Source organism: Rattus norvegicus, chromosome 11 (genome assembly GCF_036323735.1).
Source record: "Rattus norvegicus strain BN/NHsdMcwi chromosome 11, GRCr8, whole genome shotgun sequence".
Taxonomy (NCBI): Eukaryota; Metazoa; Chordata; class Mammalia; order Rodentia; family Muridae; genus Rattus; species Rattus norvegicus.
Window position 1 is genome coordinate 65,319,687 of NC_086029.1, and position 26,294 is coordinate 65,345,980.

Below are 26,294 nucleotides of genomic sequence, written 5' to 3' on the forward strand. Positions count from 1 at the left end.
TGAAGCAATTGCCCTAGAATTTTTAATATACATTTGTAACCTACTATAATCTATTTTCAAAATTGCATAAGTTTTGCTAATAATACAGTTTGTTTTCTGTCCAGAACCTTGTATGTACCGACACATTTGTTTTGTTCATTCCTAAACTATATACTGTGTGACTCATTTGTGTTATTTTCTTCCTGTCATTTTGTTGTATTGCAACATTTATACCACTGTTGATAGATACTTGGATTATTTATAACTGTAAACTATATCAGTGGTGGTAAATATGAATATATAATGTATGAATATAATAGAGTTAGAATTTTTATTCCTTTTAAAGCTTATTTTCAAGTTATTAGATACTGTTAATTTTTTATACATAGTTTTACCAATTTGCAATTCTTTCCGCTGTTTTGGGTAATTCCTATTAATCAGTTTTTACTAACAATTCATATTGTTAAAGTTTTAAATTTTTTTACATAATGACACTTAGGTTAAGATATCTTATCAACAAACAGTAGCTACCTTGATATTTACTTCTTAGTATTAGTGTTTGGGTTTTTTATTTGTTTGTTTCTGATTTTTGGTTTTTTAGTTTTGTTTTGGGTTTTTGTGATGCAAAGTTCATTTTAAAGCAAAAATACAGAGTTTTCACTTATTGGCAACATTTACCTGTTTAATAATTTTTTGTGCTTCTTCCCTCCATTCATTCAAACTATGTATGTTAATACAATATTTTTGCAAGAGCTTATTCATTATTTCTTAAACATCTCTAGAAATTCAGTAAGATGAGTTATCTTTACCTTTTTATTTGTGTGATCAACAAGAAAGATTTCTTGTTTGATATTATTTATCTTTACAATGCTAATTCTTTTATTTTCCTTTTATCAGCTACCACATAGTTTTTGCCTCATAAAGCTCTTTGAGAATTTGTCAGGACTCTGCACTTCTGATTTATAGTGACACTTTCAGTGTCAAGTTGTCATTTCTTGTGATTCTTACTTTTAACCAAAGTGTCTTTTCCTTTACTTTCAGATTATTTTTAGGTTAACAAAATCCGCAATGCTGCTTATTCTAAAATTTTGGACTGACTGGTACTTTTCAATATTACTTTCTTTTCTACTTGCAGTTACAAGAATTTGATGTCTATGGAATTAACTGATACTGATATTAGACCGAAATTCAATTTAAAATCAGATCCAAAAGGTATTACTTTATTTTTATGACTCCTACTGAAAATATTAACTTTTTTTTACTGTCTATAAAGTATGATTCTGTTAGCAGTCGTGCAATTATTTATGGTTACCATCCACAGTCTTCATGAATATATCACCAAATAATGCTTGCTACATACTAGAACCCACAGACAAAAACGCCAGCCAGTGTGTGGCTCTCATACCATTTTGGCACTGGAGAGACATGCTAACTCTGGAACATGCTTGTGAGTGTACAGTAGGATTTACCTCAGGAGACTTTTTTTCTCTCTTAGGAGAGCAACTGTGTGAGCGATCTAAAATGCAAGGAATGAACATTTTGGAGCTTGGAGCCAAGCAGCATAAATGCGCATGTCACCTCTTTAGGATTGTCCAAGGAAGTAGTCTATTCAGCACTCAGAGACCATATAGGCCCCTGGCCTCATGGAAGACAAGTTTGGTCAGCCCTTTTTACTAGGGAGACTCGATGACCCTAATGCTGGCCTGCTCTATATTTGGCAGTTTAAAGAAGCTCTTATAAGACATTTACTATTAAATTGTTTTTTCATGGTGTATATCAATTATATTAAGCAAAGTTATTAATTTGAAAGTTTCTTAAAGAGAGAAACCATAAAGGATAAAATAGTAAAGTTATTTTTTATAATGAACACATCATTTATTACTAATTCAAGAACTAAACTCTATCATAGACTGACTTCCCACTAATTTCAGCCCTTGAAGTACTACTAAAATGGAAAATACTAAATAGTTTAGTCTGCTGTCTCATTCCATTTAATTGTTGAAATACCAACATAATTATTCAGTTTATTAGATAAATGCATCGTAAATTCTATCATCTGATGATTAAAAAATCAAACAAACTGCAGATGTCCAAAGACATGGGTAGGTTTGCAGCGGTATTCAAACTTCTGCAGGACTCAGAGCCTCAGGTAGGTGCCAATATTTCTGGTCTGTGGACTGTGCTTTGAGTAAACGAAGCTCGTTAGATAACTACATAGGCTAGTATATATCTGAGCCGTCTAATGTGATAGACAGTAGTCTATGTACTTTAACATGAATAACCTTTAAAGCTTAGACGTTGCTCACTCAGACAGCATGACTCAGTGAGTGCTAGACTGTGCGTGCACTGCTTTTCACACACAACCTTCTGCATGGACTGATTTTTTTTGAAAATATAAATAAAATTATTTATGTAAGTTATAATTAAACCTAAAAAAATACTATTCCTGGCTAATTCCAGGATTTCTAGAACTACTTTGCCATTATGTTGACAATGTTAATTTACTTAAATAAAATCACAGATAGTTGAAAGCCTTCTGGGTTAGGAGAATCTGCAGTTCTTTCTGCTTAGGAACCTGCTCTTTTTGTGTAGAGTTTTTGATAGCTAAACAGAACAGCATGCTTATTAAGCACTGACTATGGTAAGATTCTTCTGTACTTCATTCCTTGAAACACTTCCTGCCCTATAGGAACTTAGGATGCAATGTGAGAGACCACATAGAAAAAGAACATTAATGTGGATTTTTTTGACTTCTCCAAATTCATTTTCAGATGAAGTTCCTATCTTCAAACTTGATTATAATTATTTCTATCATCTGCTTCATATAATTATTATTTCTGGTACTGACATTGTCCGGCAAATATTTGATGAGGCTATGCCACCCACCCTTTTGAAAAAAGAGCTGCTTATACACAAGAATGTGCTGGAACCCTACTACAATCACCTTTGGACCAATCACCCTTTGGGTGGATCATGGCATCTGCTTTATCCCCCAAACAAGGAGCTACCACAGTCCAAACAGTTTGACTTGTGCCTCTTATTAGCACTCATTAAACATCTGAATGTATTCCCTGCACCCAGAAAAGGCTGGGATATGGAACCACCATCTTCTGATCTCTCTAAGTCTGCAGATATTCTGAGGCTCTGCAAGTACAGAGATATCCTTCTCAGTGAGATTCTGATGAATGGTCTCTCTGAGACACAGTTCAATTCAATTTGGAAAAAAGTTTCTGATATCCTTCTGCGCCTTGGGATGAAACAAGACGATATTGACAAAGTCAAGGAGAATCCCATTGAGAATATCTCCCTTGATTATCATCAGCTGTCCATTTATCTAGGCATACCAGTACCAGAAATCATCCAGAGGATGTTATCCTGCTATCAACAAGGTACTAAATCATTACTTACATTAGCCAGCAAGCCATTTTTGAGTGTCTGTTCTATGTTTAGGAATTCTTCGTTTTCCTATTTATGGCTTTAGGTCCTTTTTTCAGTATAAGAAGACACTAAATTTTATGATGTAAATATTAGAAAAGAATTCTTGAATATAATTTGGAAGCCTTTAACAATACACTTACATAAATATATATATATATATATATATATATATGTGTGTGTGTGTATATATGTAATACACACACACACACACACACACACACACACACACACACACATGCATACATTTGAGGAAAGGGCTCTGAGCAGTAATTAAGTCCAGACCATTTCAAGCAGTTTTCACTTAAAGAGTTTATGTTCAAATTCCTTTAATAGCACTATCTCTTAATCATTAAAATTTCAGTTTTCATTTACTGGTCCAACAACATCCATTATTGCCACTATATCTACTTGAAGATTTTTTTTTTTAGGCTTTACCATTTAATCTGTAGGGTCCAATACAGCCTGTTACATATGGCAGATGCTCAGTAGACTGACAGACAAGGACAGGGAATGGAGTTGTGATCGGATAATCTATGTGGCTTGAAAGACTCAAACCTTCAGTGGAAACTTGCTGTGCATTTCATGAACATTCCTTCATAGTCTTAGAATATTTCTTCATAGTCTTAGACTAATAGTAAATAAGAATTGCTACTCAGTTTAAAGTTCCTATTGAAGTGATAATGGGTGTACAGCCTCAACTGATACATCTACAACACAGCTCTTATGCCTAAAGCTCAGGGAACATTCCAGAAGAGGGGACAGAAAGATTGTAAGTGGCAGAGGACAAGGAACACTACTGGGAGATTGTGTATAAAAATGGCCGAGAAGCTTCACTAACAATATAACTACCTAATCAAGAACTGAAGAAGTCCATCACCAGTAGACATGACATGGAAAGGAAGAATCTCATGGCTCCCCACCTCTAGAGTAAAAGAACTGTATATACCTAACCAACCTCTAAGAGTGAGAGAAGTAGTGTCCTCAGAAATAAGGTCCCTAGTTGGTTATCCGGTACGAAGTGGGCAGCTCTGAAATCTTATACAAGTAACACTAAATGGGTAGAGCAGACTTTTGTTTATATGTATGCATATGTGACCATAACTAAAGAAAAAGGTAATTTTCAAGAAGAAGGGAGGGGGAGTTTGGGATAGGAGGGAATACAGGGAAGGGGAAAATGATGGATCTATTTTACTTTAAAAAAATGAAGTGTTGTTGCTCCCTGACTTTACAGCTATTATGTAATAGATTATACTTTGTCTAAAGTGCATTAGTCAGCGATGCTTGTTCTTTTCTAGACAGTTCTGGAATAGATTAATGCTCTATAAAGGTTTTCTGCTTTTCTTAATTCTAATCAGAAATTTGGTCATTTTGCTTGCAATTACATTTCTAATTATTTTTTTTTCTGTTTACTATAGGAATTACTCTACAGTCAATAACAGGCAGTCAGCGTAAGTTTATTTAAACTCAAAATTCATAAGTGGTATTTTAACTCAGAATCCCTAAGGCATAAATATGTTATTGATATGTTTTAGATAAACTATATCATAAGCTATACATTAATGAAAAGCTTAGAAAATAACAATCAACTTGCTGTTGGGCAGCTGAACCTAGTATATATATATAAATTCCTCTGATTTGACTTTAGTGCTTACTGAAGGATAGTATTCCAGACTTTCACACTCAGGACTTCAGCAGGCAAAAATGCAGTCTGCTCCCTCTACTTGCTTATCACTTTATTGTCTATAGTTCTGTATTCAGGGGACCAAGCAACTTTGCTATATTAGCCTTCCAAATATCTAGATATATGTGACTGCAACACATGACTCCCTGCCTGGTTTAGTAATTCCCATTTGGAGGCTTCAAACAATAAAGTTTGGGGGCCAGTCGGACTGCTTGCTGGATAAGAGCACTTGCTATTCCTGCAGAGGACCCCACTTCAGTTTCTACCACCCATATCAGGCTACTCATAACCACTTCTACACCATATCCTCTTGCTGCCTCCATGGGAGAGCGCGCGCGTGCACACACACACACACACACACGTGCGCGCACGCGCGCGCACAGATGTAAGCACGCACACACACATCTTAAACAACTACAAGTTAAAAATATAATATACATTCTAAAATTAATTTTTAGAAAATAGTACCATGGGTTTGCTTGAGGTTAAATGTTGGGTCATCTCTGGAAATTTTAAGACAGAGTCTTTGACAATGAAAAAGAGCAAAGATTCAAAGAAAATCATATAATATGGTATAGTTACTAATTTTATAAAAACGGAAAGACAAAATGATCTAGATGTTCCTTGCTTTTTGTTTTATATTTTTATTCTATAAAATAATATTAGCTGTACTTTTAATAAGGTCAACAGCAGAATTTAATACCTTAGTGTTTAGATTGTATTTATATCCTAAAGTACTTAAAACTTGGAATCTTTATAAATATCAATGAGGTATTGTATCATTTTGGTTTATACTAAGAGGTTCCAGGCTCACTGGTGCCTGTGATTTTTGGGTAAGTAGGAGTTGCAATTTTCATGTAGCAATGGGAAATGTTTGTATTCTTGCCATTTAGTGCAAGTTTAGAAATCAGAGGACAATTTGCTAGAGTTGGTTCCCGCCCTCTACCATGTGGATTATGGCAACCAGGCTCAGGGCATTAGGCCTGAAGGCGAAAGCCTTTACCCACTGCACTGTCTCGCTAGCCTAGCAAATATCTTTATAATTGTAATAAAAGGCTAAAGTTTTCAAAACTCTGCCCTCAAATTATGAACTTTTCTCTTTGTAACGTAGGTATAGAAGTAGAAGACTTACAGAATGATGAAGAAGAATTGAGTCCACCTGTGATGGAATACAATATAGATGTGAAATCAAACACTGAAATACAGTTAGCAGAAATAAATAAAGATGTAGCCTCAATACCGAGTGAATCTTCAACCGAATCTGTTAAAGATCTTCAGGAGGTATAAGATTTAATATTTAACTGTGAAGGAATTATTCTGCACTTTCCAGGGTTGCATGCACTACCCTCATGCACTGAAGGCAGTAGTGTTCACACAGAGTCTGCATTGAAGTGACTTTCCACACAACATGTCCTCATTACCGTAGTTTCTCCTTCAGTAATTATTTTGCCAAGTCAAGCACTGTGTTAGCTTTTTTCTTTTAGTCGCAATCAATGGAAGTACATTTGAGAGGGAAAGAACTGAGATGTAGGACACGTAGAAGGAAGAAAAACTAAAAATAAGGAAATATTTTAATTTTTCTAACACAGAAATATAATTTAATAAATCAGGATGAAATCTGAGTGCTAAACAGATAACTAGTTGCCTTACAGATGCTAACTTACTTAGGCTGGAACTTTTACCTATGGGTATAAATATATTGTTTCTCTTCAAAAAGTATGTTTCTCATTTGTTTTCATTTTGTTTTTTGTATGCATTCTTTCTTATGTTCATTTCAAGGGGAGAAGATTGATGTTACATTAATTATAATATTTTTTCCACTAAAAATGTAGAAAAATACATTCTAGAAAAAACAAAAATTTAGAAAAATAAGTGTTAGAAGAAAATTATAGTAGTTAGGTGAAATATTGCATAAAATTCATTGTATGATGTGAATAGCATATTAAATAAATGCCTTATTTTTATCATATAGGTCAAAAGTAAAACAAAGAAAAAGAAAAGAACTAAGAGTAATAGAAAGGTAAGACCCTGCACTGGCATTACAACAGAGATGTCTGACCATTACTACCTGAGGCTTACTGCATCTTCACAGATAAAACTCAAATTCATCCTCAGGGACATACAAGTTACTCAAAAAAGTTATGGAATGTATATATATATAAAATATCTATGTATTTTATATATTGAACAATCTTAAATTAGTCATTTGATAATTTCATTAATTTCTGCATTTCACACCCACTTTTAAGAATGCCTTCAGATTTTCATAGCTTTCTTTTCTCACATTCCTACTCTGTTCCAAAGTGTTTTAAGAAATCTTACATTGCCCTTTTCTCACACTTATGTCAGCTGAAAAAAAAAAAAAAAATCACTATGGGTCATTTTATCAAAACATTTCATTTGCTTAGAGAGCCATAAAGAAAAATAGGGATTTTTTTCTTTTTTCTTTTTGTATTTTGTTATTTACATTTCAAATGTTATCCCCTTTCCTGGTTTCCCATTCACAAACCTCTGTCTCATCCCCCTTGCCCCTTGCCCCTTCTATGAGGGTGTTCTTCTACCCATCCATCCACCCCTTCCCAATTGCCCTCCTGACATTCCCCTAAACTTTGTCTGTGTATTTCCTCCTATGAATATTTCCCCCTTCTAAAGCATCTGTACTTCGGTCATCCTCCTTCTTGAGCTTCATGTGCTTTGTGGATTGTATCTTGGGAAGTCCACATTTTTAGGCTAATATCCACTTATCAGTGAGTACATACTATGTGTTTTTTGGTTTGGGTTACTTCACAGAATGATATTTTCTAGTTCAATTCATTTGCCTATGAAATTCATGAAGTCATGTTTTTAATAGCTGAGTAGTACGCCATTGTGTAAATGTACTACATTTTCTGTATCCATTCCTCTGTTGAGGGACATCTGGGTTCTTTCCAGCTTCCAGCTATTATAAATAAGGCTGCTATGAACATAGTGGAATATGTGTCCGTATTGTATGTTGGAGCATCTTTTGGGTATATGTCCTTGTTATATTTTAGAGCATCTTTTGCATATATGCCCAGGAGTGGTATAGTTGGGTCCTATATCCAATTTTCTGAGGAACCTCCAGACTGAGGTTCCAGAGTGATTGTACCAGCTTGCAATCCCACCAACAATGGAGGAGTGTTCCTCTTTTTCCACATCCTCACCAGTATCTGTTGACACCTGAATTTTTTTTTTTTTTTTTTAGTCATGGCCATTCTGACTGATGTGAGGTGGAATCTCAGGATTGTTTTGATTTGCATTACCATGATGACTAAAGTTGTTGAACATTTCTTTAGGTACTTTCTCAGGCATTCGATATTCCTCAGTTGAGAATTTACCTTTGTAACCCATTTTTAATAGGGTTATTTGACTCTCTGGAGACTAACTTCTTGAGTTCTTGGTATATATTGGATATTATATATCTGTCGGATGGTAAAGATCTTTTCCCAATCTGCTGATTGCCATTTTGTCCTAATTGTCCTCTTCCTTACAGAAGCTTTGCAGTTTTATAAGGTCCAATTTGTTGATTCTTGATCTTAGAGCATAAGCCATTGGTGTTCTGTTCAGGAAATTTTCTCCATTGCCCGTGTGTTCAAGGCTCTTCCCAACTTTTTCTTCTATTAGTTTGAGTGCATCTGGTTTGATGTGCAGGTCCTTGATCCACTTGGACTTAAGCCTTGTACTGGATAAATAAGACTGGATTGATTTGCGTTCTTCTACATGCTGACCACCACTTTAACTGGTCCTATTTCTGAAAATGCAATCTTTTTTCCACAGGATGGTTTTAGCTCCTTTGTCAAAGATCCCATTGATCTACCTGCCTGTCTTTGTACCAATACCATACAGTTTTTATCACTATTGCTCTGTAATACTGCTTGAAGTCAGGGATTGTGATTTCCCCCAGGAGTTCTTTTATTGTTGAATATAGTTTTTGCTATCCTGGGTTTTTTGTTATTCCAAATGAACTTGCAAATTGCTCTTTCTATCGTTATAGAGAATTGAGTAGGAATTTTGTTTGACTTAATTATATATCCAGCCACTTTGCTGAAGTTGTTATCGAGTTTAGGAGTTCTCTGGTGGAATTTTGGGGGTCACTTAAGTATACTATCTTATCATCTGCAAATAGTGATATTTTGACTTCTTCCTTTCCAACTTGTATTGATACCTTTGACCTCCTTTTGCTGTCTGATTGCTCTGATTATTCGAGTACTATATTGAATAAGTAGGGAGAGAGTAGACAGTCTTGTCAAGTCCCTGATTTTAGTGGGATTACTTTAAGTTTCTTTCCATTTAGTTTGATGTTGGCTATTGATTTGTTGTATTCTGAACATGAAGGGGTTTCCGAATTTTGTCAAATGCTTTGTCAGCATCTAATGAGATAATCATGTTTTTTTTTTCTTTGAGTTTGTTTATATAGTGAATTACATTGATGGATTTCTATATATTTAACCATCCCCACATCCCTTGGGTGAAGCCTACTTGATCATGATGGATGATCCCTTTGATGTGTTCTTGGATTTTGTTTGCGAGAATTTTATTGAGTGTTTTTGCATTGATACTCTAAAGTTCTCTTCCTTTGTTGGGTCTTTGTGTGGTTTAGGTATAAGCATAATTGTGGCTTCATAGAAGGAATTTGGTAGTGCTCCGTCTGTTTCTATTTTGTGGAATAGTTTGCACAGTATTGGTATGAGGTCTTCTATGAAGGTCTGATAGAAATCTGCACTAAACCCATCTGGTCCTGGGGTTTGTGTTTAGTTGGGAAACTTTTAATGACTGCTTCTATTTCTTTAGGTGTTATAGGACTATTTAGATTGTTTATCTGATCCTGATTTAAATTTGATACCTGTTAACTGTCTAGAAAATTGTCCATTTCATCGAGATTTTCCACGTTTGTTGAGTATAGGCTTTTGTAGTAGGATCTAATGATCTTTTGAATTTCCTCAGTTTCTGTTGTTATGTCTCCCTTTTCATTTCTGATTTTGTTAATTTGGATACAATCTCTGTGCCCTCTGGTTAGTCTGGCTAAGGGTTTGTCTGTCTTGTTCTTTTCTCAAAGAACCAGCTCCAGATTTTATTGATTGTTTGTATAGTTCTTTTTGTTTCTACTAGGTTGATTTCAACAATGAGTTTGATTATTGCCTGCCTTCTACTCCTCTTGGGTGTATTTGCTTATTTTGTTTCCTAGAGCTTTTAGGAGTGCTGTCAAGCTGCTAATGTATGCTCTCTCTAGTTTCTTTTTGGAGGCACTCAGAGCTATCACGTTTCCGTTTAGCACTGCTTTCATTGTATCCCATAAGTTTGGTTATGTTGTGCCTTCATTTTCATTAAATTCTAAAAATTCTTTAATTTATTTCTTCGTTGACCAAGTTATCGTTGAGTAGAGCATTGTTCAACTTCCATGTGTATGTGGGCTTTCTGTTGTTTTTGTTGTTATTGAATACCAGCCTTGGTCTGTGGTGGTCTGATAGGATACATGGATACATGGGATTATTTCAATCTTCTTGTATCTGTTGAAGCTTGTTTTGTGACCAATTATATGGTCAATTTTGGAGAAGGTACCGTGAGGTACTGAGAAGAAGATATATTCTTTGGTTTTAGGGTGAAATGTTCTAAAGATATCTGTTAAATTCATTTGGCTCATAACTCTGTTAGTTTTACTGTTTCTCTGTTTACTTTTGGTTTCCATGATCATTCATTGATGAGAGTGGGTGTTGAAGTCTCCCACTATTATTGTATGAGGTGCAATGTGTGCTTTGAGCTTTAGTAAGGTTTCTTTTATGAATGTAGGGTTGAGAGTTCCTCTTGGTGGATTTTTCCTGTAATATGGTGTCTTCTTTATCTTTTTTGATAACTTTTGGTTGAACGTTGATTTTGTTCTTTATTAGAATGGCTACTCCTACTTGTCTTTTGGGACCATTTGCTTGGAAGATTGTTTTCTAGCCTTTAACTCTGAGGTAGTGTCTGTCTTTGTCACTCAGATGTGTTTCCTGTATTCAGCAAAATGCTCGGTCCTCTTTGCATATCCAGTCTGCTTGTCTATGTCGTTTTATTGGGGAATTGAGTCTATTGATCTTAAGAGATACAGGGAATAGTGATTGTCATTTCTTGTTATTTTTATTGTTAGAGGTGTAATTGTGTTTGTGTGGCTCTCTTATTTTGGGTTAGTTGAAATTATTAATTTCTTGCTTTTTCTAGGGTAAAGTTTCAGTCCTAGTGTTGGAGTTTTCCATTTATTATCCTTTGTAGGGCTGGATTTATAGAAAGATATTGCGTAAATTTGGTTTTGTCATGGAATATCTTGGTTTCTCCATCTATGTTAATTGAGAGTTTTGCTGGATACAGTAACCTGGGCTGACAGTTGTCTTCTCTTAGGGTCTGTATGACACCTGTCCAGGATCTTCAGGCTTCCATAGTCTCTGGTGAGAAGTCTGGTGTAATTCTGATAGGTCTGCCTTTATATGTTACTTGACCTTTTTCCCTTACTGCTTTTAATATTCTTTCTTTGTTTTGTGCATTTGGTGTTTTCACTATTATGTGACGGGAGGAGTTTCTTTTCTGGTCCAAATCTATTTGGAGTTCTGTAGGCTTCTTGTATGTTTATTAGCATCTCTTTCTTTAGTTTAGGGAAGTTTTCTTCTATAATTTTTTTGAATTTATTTACTGTCCCTTTAAGTTGGGCATCTTTGTTCTCTTCTGTTCCTATTATCCTTAGGTTTGATCTTTTCATTATGTCCTGGATTTCTTTGATACTTTGGATTAGGAGCTTTTTGCATTTTACATTTTCTTTGATGGTTTTATCAGTGTTTTCCTATGCTGTCTTCTGCCCCTGAGATTCTCTCTTTTATCTCTTGTACTCTTTTGTTAATGCTTGTTTCTATGACTCCTGATCTCTTTCCTAGGTTATCTATCTGCAGGGTTGTCTCCCTTTGTTATTTCTTTATTGTTTCTATTTCTATTTTTAGATCCTGGATGGTTTTGTTCACTTCCGTCACCTGAAAGGGATTTTTGTGTTTCTTCTTTAAGAAGGGCTTCTACTTGTTTACCTGTGCTGTCTTATATTTCTTTAAGAGAGTTATTTATGTCCTTCTTAAAGACCTCTAACATCAACATCGTCATGAGTTATGATTTTAAATCAAAGTCTTGCTTTTCCAGTGTTGGGTTATCACGGGTTTGCTGTCGTGGGATAACTGGGTTCTGATGATGCCAAGTAGTTTTGGTTTCTGTTGCTTAGATTCTTGCCCTTGCCTCTCACCATCTGCTTATCTCTGGTCTTAGCTGGTCTTGCTGTCTCTGACAGTGGCTTTACCCTCTTGTAAGCCTGTGTGTCAGCACTCCTGGACACTGGCTTTCTCTGGGTAGAATCTGGGTACAGAGGACTGTGTCACAGGGTCTGCTCTGGTTGCAGGCGGAAACTGGAAGGATCCTGTCCCTGACTGTTCCTTGGTTCCTGTGTCCAGAGGGCTCCGGGCAGTTCCTCTTGGGCCAGGAATGTGAGCAGAAGTGGTGGTCTCTCTCAGGATTGTCTGCACTTCTGAGAATCCAGCCAGCTCTCTCCCTACTGGATCTTGGTACAGAAAGCTATGGCAACCGGTCAGCTCAGGGGATTTTTTTTTTAATGGAGTATGTTGCTCATATTTATTCAGTGTAAACTTTGTGGTTAAAAAAATGGTAAGTTTTCTAATCTGGAGTATACTCAAAGTTTTGATACTTCTGTATATCAAAACTGTAGTTTCTCTAACTACAGTCTTAGCTACTAGTCATGGGAACATATATAAACCTTTTAATGACTAATGCAGTCAATGAAGATTAATTTATAAAATACTAAGATTAAGAATATAATAATTTATATTTTACTTTGATAAGTAAAATATCAGTGATATTGTCATAACATTTCTCAGTCGTTTTGGAATTTAAATAGAAGTATGAGTATATTCATTACTAGTTCCTATTTAGTTAGCTGGTAGAGCAGCATTCATTAGTGCTGCATATTTTATAAGACAATAATTATAAGTCTCAAGCTTATACCACAAAAGCTAGCATATATTTAATGAATGTTTCTTTAACATTCTAGCTTTTTTTGCGGTTGAGTTTTATTAAAGAAATTAAGATACCCTTTGAAAATGATCATTTTATTATGATTACATTTAGACATTGGGAAACAAATTTGTTATATTTTAGGTTTATTAAGTTTTAAATAGTTTTCAAATGCTAAAAACCAAAAAGTTCCTATTGTAGGTATTTTATGTTTGTGTACTCACTACTCTTATAAGTGTAAATAGTCCTTGCTAGTCTATACAGCAAGCCCTGAATAGCCATCGGACTAGTTCTCTAATAAAGAAAATATCATCCTGAGTGAGGTAACCCAATCACAGAAAGACATACATGGTATGCACTCATTGATAAGTGGCTATTAGTCCAAATGCTTGAATTACCCTAAGTGCCTAGAACAAATGAAACTCAAGACGGATGATCAAAATGTGAATGCTTCACTCCTTCTTTAAAAGGGGAAAAAGAATACCCTTGGCAGGGAATAGAGAGGCAAAGATTAAAACAGACACAGAAGGAACACCCATTCAGAGCCTGCCCCACAGGTGGCCCATACATATACAGCCATCCAATTAGACAAGATGGATGAAGCAAAGAAGTGCAGACTGACAGGAGCCGGATGTAGATCGCTCCTGAGAGACACAGCCAGAATACAGCAAACACAGAGGCGAATGCCAGCAGCAAACCACTGAACTGAGAATAGGACCCCCGTTGAAGGAATCAGAGAAAGAACTGGAAGAGCTTGAAGGGGCTCGAGACCCCATATGTACAACAATGCCAAGCAACCAGAGCTTCCAGGGACTAAGCCACTACCTAAAGACTATACATGGACTGACCCTGGACTCTGACCTCATAGGTAGCAATGAATATCCTAGTAAGAGCACCAGTGGAAGGGGAAGCCCTGGGTCCTGTTAAGACTGAACCCCCAGTGAACTAGACTGTGGGGGGAGGGCGGCAATGGGGGGAGGATGGGGAGGGGAACACCCATAAGGAAGGGGAGGAGGGAGGGGGATGTTTGCCCGGAAACCGGGAAAGGGAATAACACTTGAAATGCATATAAGAAATACTCAAGTTAATAAAAAAAAAAAGAATTCTCATGAAAATGATCAGCACATGCAAGTGTGCTTGCATTATGCAAAGTGGTGACAAGGTCTCTGAGAAGCTGTATCCTCCTTTCTTTTTTGTGTTGCATTTATAACATGTGGGCATAGCAGTGTAACAATAGCCCTATTTTGCCTACCAGGGCTCTCTGGAAAAAAAAAAAAACAGCAAATTTTGCATGCCAAATACAGGGATATTAAGTATGTTTAGAGATTTTTTTATATGTATTCTCTTTCTTTGGTTAAGTAATTATTTAGCTTATAATTTATCTTCATTATGGACAACTCCATTGGTGATTAATTATTTTTTGTATCTTCCACTCAGAGTTACAATAAGCAAAAGACAGAAAGGTGTTTTTTATTTTGTTTTCTTTTGTTTTGTTTTATGATGAAGCCATATGGAAAAAGAAACTTGATTGGAAATGAATCCAGCCATTCAAACTGCGTGGCACTGTGCAGGAGAGAAATTGCAGAGATTCATGTTAAGGGGCTGAAATGTATTGGTGAAAAGTTTTCATGGGAAGAGCTAAAAAGGACTTTAAGAAATGATCAACGGTACTAGATATATTCAGTATTAACAGTTTTCATAGCAAATATCCAACTCAAGTGTTCAGATATACTAGAAGCAAGGTGGAAATCAGTATTTCTAAATTGTAAAAGAAAATTGTTTTTAAAAAGATAAGAAAACAAATTTGTATGTACAACCTAGTAGCTGTAAGGGAAACTCAGAATCAGGGATAGTAGAAGTCAGTGCTCCTACTTGTTAATATTTCTAGTTTAGGCTGTATTGATGCAGATTAAGTGTCATTTAAATGGGTTCTATTTGATATTTGATATGCTGCTGCTCTAGTTGATTTAGTAAACAGAAAGCACAAGGATGTTTGTAATTTCCCTCCCGTTGTGATCTCATCTCTATGTCTAGTATCCACATGTCAGGCTCATTTTTTTTCTTGTAGTTTTTCAGAAATCCCTTTATTTAGTGTAGAAATAATGAATATTACAGACACTATGTCCCCAGGTTTCCTAAGAGTTGCAAAATGAAGTCCAGTGTTCAACTCTGTTATCTCAATATGTGATTTTCAAAATCATAAAATAAATTTAATGAGACACAAACACTTCTTTTAAAAGAGAAACAGAGTAGGTAGGAATTTTTTTTAAACAGTGTGGTTCTGTATGTCACAGAATTCACATTTGAGTCTTATAGGTGACTGAAGACATAAGTGCGTACAGCATCAATGATACAGAGCTGAGCTGAGCCAGTCGGTGCACATTACTAAATCTTGTCGTGTTGCTTTCAGGACAAGGACTCAGAAGACGAGCAGGCGTAAGTATATGAATGTTCAGTCTTTCCTAAGGTATGCTTTGTCTGTAACATAGATTGCTTTGGAGAAACTTCTATAGAAAAATAATTCTTTGTCTTAGTTGATATTTCTGTAGGTCAGATTATTATTAACTGTTGAAGAAAAGAATCTCAATGATTTTTTTTCTTTAAGGCTCTTCAGTAGTCATGTAACATTAACTTGTTCACTCAGAGACTGACTTAAATGCTTACTAAAATAGTTAAAAGTATACATGTAGACTAAAGCTTAACTTCAAAGGATACCACCTGGACAGACGTATGTATATAATTATTTGGTTGGGGTAAATTATGAAGTGTGATGATAATATAATATTAAGGCTGTTTGAACACTTGGAAACTATAGCTATAATTTGAAAAATAAACCCTTTGATCTTATTAATTCTTGAAAACACTGCCATGTACAATAAAGTGACCTTGAGCATTTCCTATGTCATATATATTGATATTCATTGTAAATGTTCAAAAGTAGAGAATAGTGTGAGCACTGTCCAGACCTTGACCATGAACCCTTCTACTGCCAAATGTCTCATGAGGCAGAATAATGCTAATTTGAGAAGCAATAGCCTATGTGAAAAGCACTGTACCATTGAGCAAGGCCGCATTACTGTTTCCACTATAGCTCATATATGGTAGAGAAGGACGACCAGCTGGAGACAGAACAAGTAGACATGAGCACACTCAGTGCATATGTGAAAACAGATACAAGTGATGCACAAGACGACTCTGCAGCCGAGGACAAGTTCTGTAGTCTGGACGAACTGCATATCCTGGACATGGTAGAGCCGGTGAGCACTGGAGAGGGCTTAGCCCACCTCCTTCTTATCGAAAGAACTGTTACCTTTGCTATCTCCAGGTCCTTTAGGCAGTGTGCCGTTTTGAGGAGCCTGGCAGTTTATGCTGTTGGGATAAGAAAAGCAACAAAAAACAAGATAATGAGGATTAAAAATATAATTGGGACTACAAACTTTTAAGTGAACCTTTTGTCAGACATTTCTGAGTAGTGTGAAGAGCAGACGGGGGAGATGACGACACACTAAAAGCTAACATAAATCCCACTAAATGATATGTCAGGAAAATAGATGCTAAGTAATCAAAACTACTCTGATCTGTTTCTTTTTATTAAATGTGGTCACAACTATGAAATATTTTCTAAAAAGTTCTAGTATATAGCAGCTTTTTCTAGATCTTTTCCCTGATAATATCCACTGCTTGTAGTGATATACTTATAAATATAAGTGAATTGTTCCTCAAAAAAGCAATTTGTACAAAGTAGATGAAAGATGGAAACACACATATATATCACGTGCTTAAAGTTGGGTAGGCTCCTATATGATATAAAATATGAATGTATCACAATCAGTTACTATTAAAGTATGTATATTTTAACTGAATTAACATAGCTTTGGATTTTACACTGAAATTTAAACTTCAGTCATTAATGTTAGTAACCCAGAAGAATTCAAAATGAGAATCAAATTGTCACATATTTGTAGAAAAATGTGTAATCACTTATACAAAAACTATTGAACTGTCTGCACATAAGATGTGCTATATGATGTGTTCCCTGTGAGTACCCTGTTTATAATAGAGTAGAGAAGGTGAACATTGCTTAAGTCGGGGCACTGCTGTACTTAAGGACAGACGGCTGGTCCTCCTGAGTTAGAGCTCAGGCTCTTGCATTTACTATCTATAATCTTAGGCAAGTTACTCCCTCCTTTTAGTACCGTAAGATGAGAGTAACATCCCTTCGTGATCCCTATACACCTAAGAACACTACAGAAACTGCAGATGACAAGCGTGAATGTCACTCAGCAGTAGTAGTAACTTACTACTTAATTAAATGTTGTGCCATTTAATGAGCTGTTAGGGTTAAAGGCTGAGTAGGAGTTATTATAGAGTTGTTATAGATGGTAACTTTATGTACAGTAAGAACATGTTAATAGAAACTATGAGTGTCTTTTTAGAGAAATAAATAGCCTTGTTCCATTTGCTTAGGGCTCATCTGGGAAGGACAGTGCAGACTTGAAGGAGACTGAAAGGGAGCGGCTCGCTCATCAACATCAGCTTTATAAACTGCAGTATGAATGTGAAGTGAGTACTTCGTGTGTGTTAAGCTCGGAGGTACACTGTCTTAGAGAATTTAATGAATCTCAACCCGTTTTCCTTTTTGCTGGGGTTCAAATAAATACAGCCATTGTGGAAATCAGTGTGGAGATTTCTCACAGAGCTAAAAACACAACCACTGTATGCCCCATCTTTCTCACTCCTGAGCATATGTCCAGAGAACTCCATCCATACCTTACCATAGAGAGAGCTGCGTCCTCCATGTTTCTTGATTCTTTATTCACTATAGGAAAAGAATTGGAATTAACCCTGTCTATTGGTGGAAGAATGAATGAATAATGGAAATTTGATGTGGTACTTGAGCTTTAGTGGCACATATACTAAAATTGGGACTGAATGCACAAAATGCACATGAGTTATGCATGAGAATATAATGCTCTTTTCTGTAGTTTTTAAGTACATAAAATACGCAGTACTGACAGTGAAATATTTAGTGTGAAACTTCATAGTTTCTTGTTCATGGCAATGCTAATCATAATAAGCTCATTAAATTGTATAGGTTTGGGGTCTGTTTAACTTTGGTGTACAGTGTTTTTTATTTATTTTCAAGTACTTGTATAATAAAGTTTATTTTAAAAATAACTTAAGTGTGGATTTGGTTCTTTTAATTTTTGGTAACTTGAACACTCCAACTATATTTTATTGAGCAGGATTACAAAAGGCAACTGAAAACAGTGACATTTCGGTGGCAGGAAAATCAAATGCTAATTAAAAAGAAAGAAAAGATCATTGTATCCCTTAACCAACAAGTGGCTTTTGGAATCAATAAAATGTCCAAGTAAGTACAAAATTTGATAAAAGTGAAAAGTCCGAATTTGTCCTTTTTAATCTACCTGCAGCCACTAGGTGGCAGTGCGACTGCACGTTAGGAACTACAGAAGCTTCTTGTGCTTTTCTTTTTTTTTTTTTTTTTTTCTTTTTTTTTTAAGAAGTTAGAAAAAATCAGAGATAAATTTCTAGGAATGAGCTATAGGAATTTATTTGCTGTTTTCAAGGTCAGAATTCATAGAGGATATACTTGGTCCCTTTCTCAGCTACAGTGGGGCTTTTCTGTGGTAATGAAAAATTATTTCTAACATTTTATGACTTACTTCCTTATTTGCTTAGATTACAGCGCCAAATCCATGCTAAAGATGATGAAATCAAGAGCCTTAAAGACCAGCTTTCCTTGAAAAGGTACGACATTTTCTTTTGTTGGTACTCCCTTTTTGAAGCTAAATGTCTTTAGCTGGATTATCACTTTTCATCATCCAAACAGTATTTCTGCACCTGAGATATGAGCATCTCCATTGGGTCAGTAGGTGTAAACAGAAAGGTGCAGGCCGATTGGAAGGTATAGTTGTCATAGCTGTGCCCAGAGAAAACTGACAGCAGCACAGTCAGCATCATTACAGACTGGCACGTTACTTCCTGAAACTATTCTGTAGCGCTAGTGCAAGTACTTTTTAGTACTCAGTGTTTTACCAAGGATCACCTATTGTCTGAGCCTAATCTGTAAATACTTTTACAGAGAAACAATTCATATAGCATAAAGCTCATCTGGGTAATGCATGTGGCCCACTGCCTTTTTAATATATTCATTGAAGTAGATAGCCATCACCACTGTCTTATTTCCAGAACACTTTTGTCACTCTCAAAACAAACACGTACTTTTTCAAAGTTATTCCCTCTTTAATCCTTCAGCTTCTGGGAAGCACCAGTTTACTTTGTGTCTTTTGGATTTGCCCATTCTGAGCATCTCATAGAAATGCACTCATATATGAGGCTTCTTAGAGCTACGTTGTTTCATTTAACATGGTGGTTTGAAATCCCTCCCTGTTACACACCAAGAGTAAAATTGCAGACTCATCAATAAACTTTGCACTTTACTTTTTTTTTTTTTTTGGTTCTTTTTTTCGGAGCTGGGGACCGAACAGAGGGCCTTGCGCTTCCTAGGCAAGCGCTCTACCACTGAGCTAAATCCCCAACCCCTGCACTTTACTTTTTAGAGAATTACAAACCTTTTGTACGAAAAGCTATACCTTTTTATAAAGGTGTCAGTAGTGTTGGTGGGCCAGTTCTCCTTTTTCTCTTTGCTCACAAGGATTTTAGATTGTATTAATTTTACCTGGTACATGTTAAATGTAGAAAATAGAGAAGTGTGTTATTTTGGTTTGTATTTCCACTGACTTAAGTAATTCAACATTTTTAGTGCTTATTAATAATCAGTGTATCTTCTTGAGTAAATTTATTCAATTTCTTGGCCTGTTTTAAAAATTGGAAATCTTTTACTGTCTAGTACTTTGAGTGCTTTGTGTGTTTAGTACAAGTAGGACTTTTCTGTGCCTCATGACTAGTTATGGAAGTGCCCTAGCAATAAGCTATCACCAGCCCTGTGTAACATTTTGATCTGCAGGCATCTTTATCTGTTTTGTAAATTGTCTTTCCATTTGCCTAATGTCTTTAAAGTACAACTGTTTTTAATTTTAATAGAATGTAATTTTTTTATTTTAGCCAAACTTCATACAATATTTAGTGATATAATAGTTAATTCTTGTGTTGGGGTAATTTAAACATTTTATGAGTTTTTCTCTCTAGTAAGCACTGTCTTTAATGATATATTTGTCATCTTCCACCATTAGTATTTTTTAAGTTTTTAAGCATCTGGGTGTATTTCTCTTAACAAAACATTTAAAATGGTTTCTATGATATTCCATATTATAAAGGTATATTTTCAATTGTTCTTGTTAAAGGCAGAATTAATTTATAGGCTGTGTGAATCTGAGATTTCAGTGTAGGAACCTGAGAAAGAATAGCAGGAAATAGAGAAAAAGCTCAGAGGTTCCACTATCTCTGATAGCCTGCATAGGATCCATATGACTCTTCCATTCAAGCTCTGAAGTTCAATTCTATTCTAAGGTATAAAACCCAAATACTAACTAGTAAGGTGTTTGATTACAGTGATTTTCTTTATTACCACAGTAAAGAAACTTACATGTTTCTACTGTTGACACAGAAGAAGACACTGTTAAATCAAATTTACTAACAATAACATTTAGTACTTAATGCCAAACAGAGAGTGTTTTTATGTATATTTTCTGAATTATTTTTATATCAGTTGTTTCTTAAGGTAATAAAACTTTTTCCATTTTCACAGGTACAGAAGCTAAGTATAGAGAACTAAGTACTTTGCTCTTGTGGTTCATTCACTATAACCTATAACTATTAACAGGGTAGTTATTAACAACAGACACTAATTTCCCCAACCTCAGGATGACAACCAATATGATATTTATTAAGGATTTTTCACTTCATAGCAGATCTTACTTATCTTCTCATTTTTTCCTAGCATAGTAGAAGGACAACATAGCTATCTCAAAGCACCATTTAAAATAAAGTATTATTTCCATTCATGAAGGTTTCATCTTTTGATCATATCACATCTAAAAGTAATATGTACAAAGTATTAGGAAAAATGTACTGCCTCCTCTAAGATCCTCACTTGGGGGTTTGTTATGTGACAAAACTTATCCTGGGGAGATGTAACACACTTATCTACTCACCCCCAGATTGGGAATCCACAACAGATCAAAGTACAGATACCACCAAAGTCCAACTTGCTGAACCCATGAGTTTTATTCGGGTTGCTTATAGGAGCAGAAATGATTCACAGACAGCTATATCACAAAGGTCAACAACAGCATGAGTGACAGAAAACAAAACTGACAACCTGGATCATATTAAATGGTCTGAGCAGCTCTTCAGGTTGGAGAATGTCCTTTCCTGTTATCTCAACTAGTCTAAACTTCTTCCTGATGCCGGTCTGGTGGCAACATCTTTGCAACTTTCCTTGCTAAGAGTCTTCTTTGTGCATTTGTTCTGTTCTTCTGAGACAGACTCTTATCACTTACTCTGGGAGGGAGGGGCTTAGTGAATCTTGTCAATTTCAGGAACTTCCTGAAGCTGTGTGAATTGTTTATATCATGCTGCTTAAGACGTTTCCTATAAGACAGTATGTTTTAATCTCAGAGGAAACCTATAAAACATGGTGAAGATTTAAAGAAATGAGTTGTAGGTCCAAGAAAACCCATTCAATCCATTGTTCTTGTCTAAAGTTTTATATTTAATAGGTTATGGAGGTAACATTCATTTTAAGATTATAGATTCAGAATATAGGTCATAGCTTCTGTACTAAGTATTTTTAAATTTTCGTACTTTTGGTAATAAAGGAATAACTATGTTTTAATGTCTTCTTTTGTTTTTATGTGCTATGTATACTTTTCCAAGAAAAATTTCCTTGTGATGATTTTATCTTCCACCTTCTGAGTAAGTTGGAAAAGGCTATCATTATATATTGCTAATTCTTTATGGTCATGCATTTCAGATCTCAGTGGGAGATGGAGAAGCATAATCTGGAAAGCACGGTTAAAACGTATTTAAACAAACTGAACGCAGAAACCAGCAGAGCCTTAACAGCTGAGGTAAAAGGAAAGTGGGGGAGTGAAGGAGAAAGATGATTTTACTTTAGTATAGCTAAACAGTTGAAAAGAGATTGATTTTGAAATAAACAGAAATAAAACTTCTTAGTATCATTCAGAAAACTACAGCTTAAGCTCAGACCCGTTTGTTTTACTGGCATGTCGTTTGCGTGTGCTTGAGCGTAATGTTAAGTTGCTTTCCTTCAGTGACTCCAAGAAATCACAGTATTTATAGTTAGAGACTAACTCTCAGGAAGCTAGGCCTTTAAGCCATACTTTTAAGAATAGCAATTAACTATTGCTGTAATACCACTTTCTCTGCTGTGTCACATACAGATCTTCCAAAAATACACACATATCATAAGCCCCAACACTATAGACTTCCCATAACCCTAGATAGTCTCCTAATACTGTTAAAGTTAGATTATAATACCACAGCTTGGGTCTCTCAGAAGAAATAAGATTGCATGTGTGCATATAATTTTTATTTATACCTAGGGAAACTTGCTATATAATAAGGTCACATTGTTTGAAGAATTAGCTGACATTAGGGAGCATTACAAATCTGCCACCTGTCATTTCTCGTTTCTAGTCAAGTTCTCGGGATTCGAACTGAACAGTGATAATCCAGGCACTCCCAGGCATTAACACTGCAGTTTGCCTTCACAGGAGGACAGCAGGCCTTGTCTTCAGGCTGTGTGTATTTGCTCTTCAGGGCTTTTAGTTAAAGGTTTCAGCCTTCTCCTATTATTAGTTCTAGAAAATACTTTCTACACATTACTATCTGAGAGCACTGATTTTGTAATTATATAGTGGTTTTAGACCAAATGATTGTACATCAGTAATAATGTAGAAAGTCTTCCTTCTGTGGGGGAAATACTGGAGCAGAAGATCTGTGAGGTCCATTTGGACTTTGCATTTTCTATAGTCTGCAGCTGTTCTTCATGAACATATAAACAGCAGGATTTCTTTTAAGTATTCCCAAACTTAGCTCCATATTAGAATTAACTTAGTGAGAACTTTAAATTCCTAGAGTCTACGCTATTCCTATCATCAGTAGAGTTAGTATCCCTGGGACCAAGCCATCCTAAAGTTTGCAAGATTAGTCCAGTATTTGGGGAAAAGTTGAAAGTAGACGTTCTTAGCCTCACTAACCCAGCAACCATTGAGTAAAATAAGTATAGTTGCAGAATTGCTTCTATCAGAAAGTGTTTGTGACGGTTCTTGGACTGTCAGATACTACGGAGTTCCTGGAAGGGATTGAAAATCACTTTGAGTGTACTTGGGATGACTAAAAAGAGAATGCTCACTTGGAATCTCTTCAGTTCTCTTGTCTTTCAAAAATCTGTAGGTGTACTTTTTACAATGTCGTAGAGACTTTGGCTTACTGCACCTCGAGCAGACAGAAAAGGAATGCCTCAATCAGCTGGCCAGGGTGACGCACATGGCCGCTAGGTAAGTTTTCTTCTTTTCTAACTCAGCATGACATCAGAGAGGAACAGGCGTCTCCACAGTTGACTGTGATGGATTTTATAAACGTGCAGCAAAGTCACTGGGGTACTTCTGAGACCTCAGGTTTGTTTGTTCTTGATGTCCATTGCTGCATCTGCTGAGTTACTGACAAGCACTGAATACAGAGGCAGCTTCCTCCCAACTGATAGGCATGCATGAAGGCCAGAGTGTACGAGACAGGTTCTCACTAGAAAACTGTTTTCTAATTGTTTTTCTACTAATGCTTGATTTTAAGTACTTTTATAATTTATTTAGGAAAAAATGGGTAACAACACCTAATGCTACATGTTATGAGACAGTTTCTGCTGTACTCTATTAATTTTCAAATATTGGAATGAGTTCTGTGAAATTTTCCTTAAATTTATAGTTTATAAATTTAAGGGTATAGCTTTTAATTTTAATGAATTGATTATCTCTGAGAGCAAAGAATTATTTCATAATAACAATCATTTTTAAAATTGTCATTATTCTTTAATACTGATGTGCAATCAAGCTGAGAAGGTGCTGCTCTAAGTGACTGGTCTGTGTTTGCTTGCCAGAAGGAGAAAGAACATTGTATAAATTAGAGTACCGTGAAGCTTCTCTTTGTCTAATCTTACTGATGACTTATTTTGCTTTTGTAAATTGTTAGGTTCATGGTGTAGATGTGATAATGCTACTATGGATAGCCCTTTTGGAAATCCATAGGAAGTTTCTTATATAGACAGGATTTTGTGAGTTGTTCCTGCCTTAACTGTTTAGAGGACATGCATCAGTAAACAGCAGCTGACGGTACACTTGATGTCCTCCATCAGGACGCTGATAGCGCTTCTCCTCACAGGAAAGGGCTCACTGGTTTCTTCTGTATTTTGCATGTGTGTTTGTTTTTATAATTTGTCATCTCAGAATCAGTTTAATTTTCTAATTTATAGTAGAGCCAGCTAGACCAATTCTGGCTCTGTGATAACAGGATTAAAATGAATGTGATTGAAAACCTGGCTCCATTCTTGAGAATGTACCTGCAACTTCTCCGTTTGGATTTTTCTGCTTCCCCACTTTATTGGAGATATTTTGGAACAAAACTCTTTTATAGTAACTTCAAGATAGAAAAGAAATAATATTCTGGAGATAGGGGGGAAATGATTTCTGAAAGCATGTTATTATCGTTCCTTAAAAAGGGTGCATATATCACTGATTTCTCCTTATTAATAGTAAGCCTTGTTTATGTATTTTTAACCTTTGAGGTAATTGCCATTATTGAAGGTAATTTTTGTTCTTTATATATTATTTACATAAATACTATATAACACTTGAAATTTTGGAAACCTAAATGTAATATATAAATCGAGTTTCCCCTATGTCTCCTTTTTTATATCAGCAACCTGGAATCACTTCAACTAAAGGCTGCTGTAGATAGTTGGAACGCCATTGTGGCAGATGTTCGAAACAAGATTGCATTTCTCAGGGTAAGTTCTGAGTATACTTAAATCAAATTGGCAGAATTTATGTGAGAGTACATGTAGAATGAACATCTAACACTAAAAGCAAATAGTGTTCGAGAAACTTAAGTCTATCTTTTCATTTCAGTTACCAAAGATGATGCTCTTGGTTTGTAATAATTTTCATACAATTAATGTTAAATATGAATTATAGATTCATATATGTGATTTTTTTAGTTCATTATCCCAGGAAAAGATACTCAAAAGTTGCCCCCTACCAAGGTTTCCCATAATTCCAAAGCCAAAAAAATTAAACTCTAGTTTCACTCTAAACAAATTAAATGTCTTAACTAGCTGTACAATTAATCAATAATTTTATATGTATAGAATTACATAGAATATCAAATAAGGATGTATTCTTTTCTAATATTAACATTTTATTTAATTGTTCCACACTGCAGAATTTTTATTTTTGATTTAATTGAATTGAGACTGTGAAAAGAATAAACTAGTTACATATAATGCTCTTCCAAGCTGTATGTTGTAACAGATTGATTTTTACATCCACATCTCTAAATGAAGCAGCTGTGTTCAGTTGTCAAGAAAGAATTGCCTCTGAGAACTGTGGATTTGTTAGAGTGATGGTTTGAACAATCTTTTCTCCATGATCATTGTCCCTCTGTCCTTAGTGCTACTTAGAATTTCTTTTAGACATATTGAGACTTTTAGCCTCAAAAGCTCCTTGTTTCCATCCAAGCCTATTTCCATCTTGGAAATCACTGAATGCTTTATTTTAAAGGTTGTGTTTTCCATTGCTTGTGGGTTGTTCACTAACATGAATAAAGAAAACTAGGAACTGTGCCAAAAAAATACTGAATATACAAAAGTTCCCAAAATTAGACTCCCATTCCCCTTTCTTTTCTCTCCTCCCCTTTACCCTCTGTTCCCCTCTTCTTTCTGCCTTCCCCTTACCCACTCCCAAATTGTAGTTTTCTAAATAAATAAAATTACAAATATCAAATATCGATTCTTTGTTTAAAATGTGTTAATTTCCTGTTACCTATGTATTTCTTATAGGTACTTGACTCTCCAAAGTCTATCCTCACTTTCTATCAATGCTTCCTATTTGGGAACTGGGAATTGTGGAAACTAAAGGGTTAC

The 26,294-nt window shown here is 35.4% G+C and overlaps 1 protein-coding gene across 12 annotated transcripts in view; it reads left to right on the plus strand.

The window, feature by feature from the left end:
- Dzip3 (DAZ interacting zinc finger protein 3) overlaps positions 1 to 26,294 on the plus strand; it is a 70,125-nt gene that overhangs the window by 33,497 nt on the left and 10,334 nt on the right. For 7 of the 12 annotated variants that reach the window (NM_001427083.1, XM_063270531.1, XM_017598152.3 and 4 more), the window contains 13 exons: positions 1,115 to 1,191; positions 2,751 to 3,368; positions 4,833 to 4,865; positions 6,210 to 6,379; positions 7,071 to 7,118; positions 15,561 to 15,586; positions 16,242 to 16,407; positions 17,618 to 17,713; positions 18,397 to 18,524; positions 18,854 to 18,922; positions 22,110 to 22,206; positions 23,555 to 23,658; positions 25,073 to 25,160. In NM_001427083.1, the coding sequence (NP_001414012.1) occupies positions 1,115 to 1,191; positions 2,751 to 3,368; positions 4,833 to 4,865; positions 6,210 to 6,379; positions 7,071 to 7,118; positions 15,561 to 15,586; positions 16,242 to 16,407; positions 17,618 to 17,713; positions 18,397 to 18,524; positions 18,854 to 18,922; positions 22,110 to 22,206; positions 23,555 to 23,658; positions 25,073 to 25,160 (1,720 nt within the window). Of the gene's footprint in view, positions 1 to 1,114; positions 1,192 to 2,750; positions 3,369 to 4,832; positions 4,866 to 6,209; positions 6,380 to 7,070; positions 7,119 to 12,521; positions 14,818 to 15,560; positions 15,587 to 16,241; positions 16,408 to 17,617; positions 17,714 to 18,396; positions 18,525 to 18,853; positions 18,923 to 22,109; positions 22,207 to 23,554; positions 23,659 to 25,072; positions 25,161 to 26,294 lie in introns of those variants that run through there. The other 5 variants (XM_063270532.1, XM_017598155.2, XM_039088874.1 and 2 more) reach the window with 3 other exon arrangements.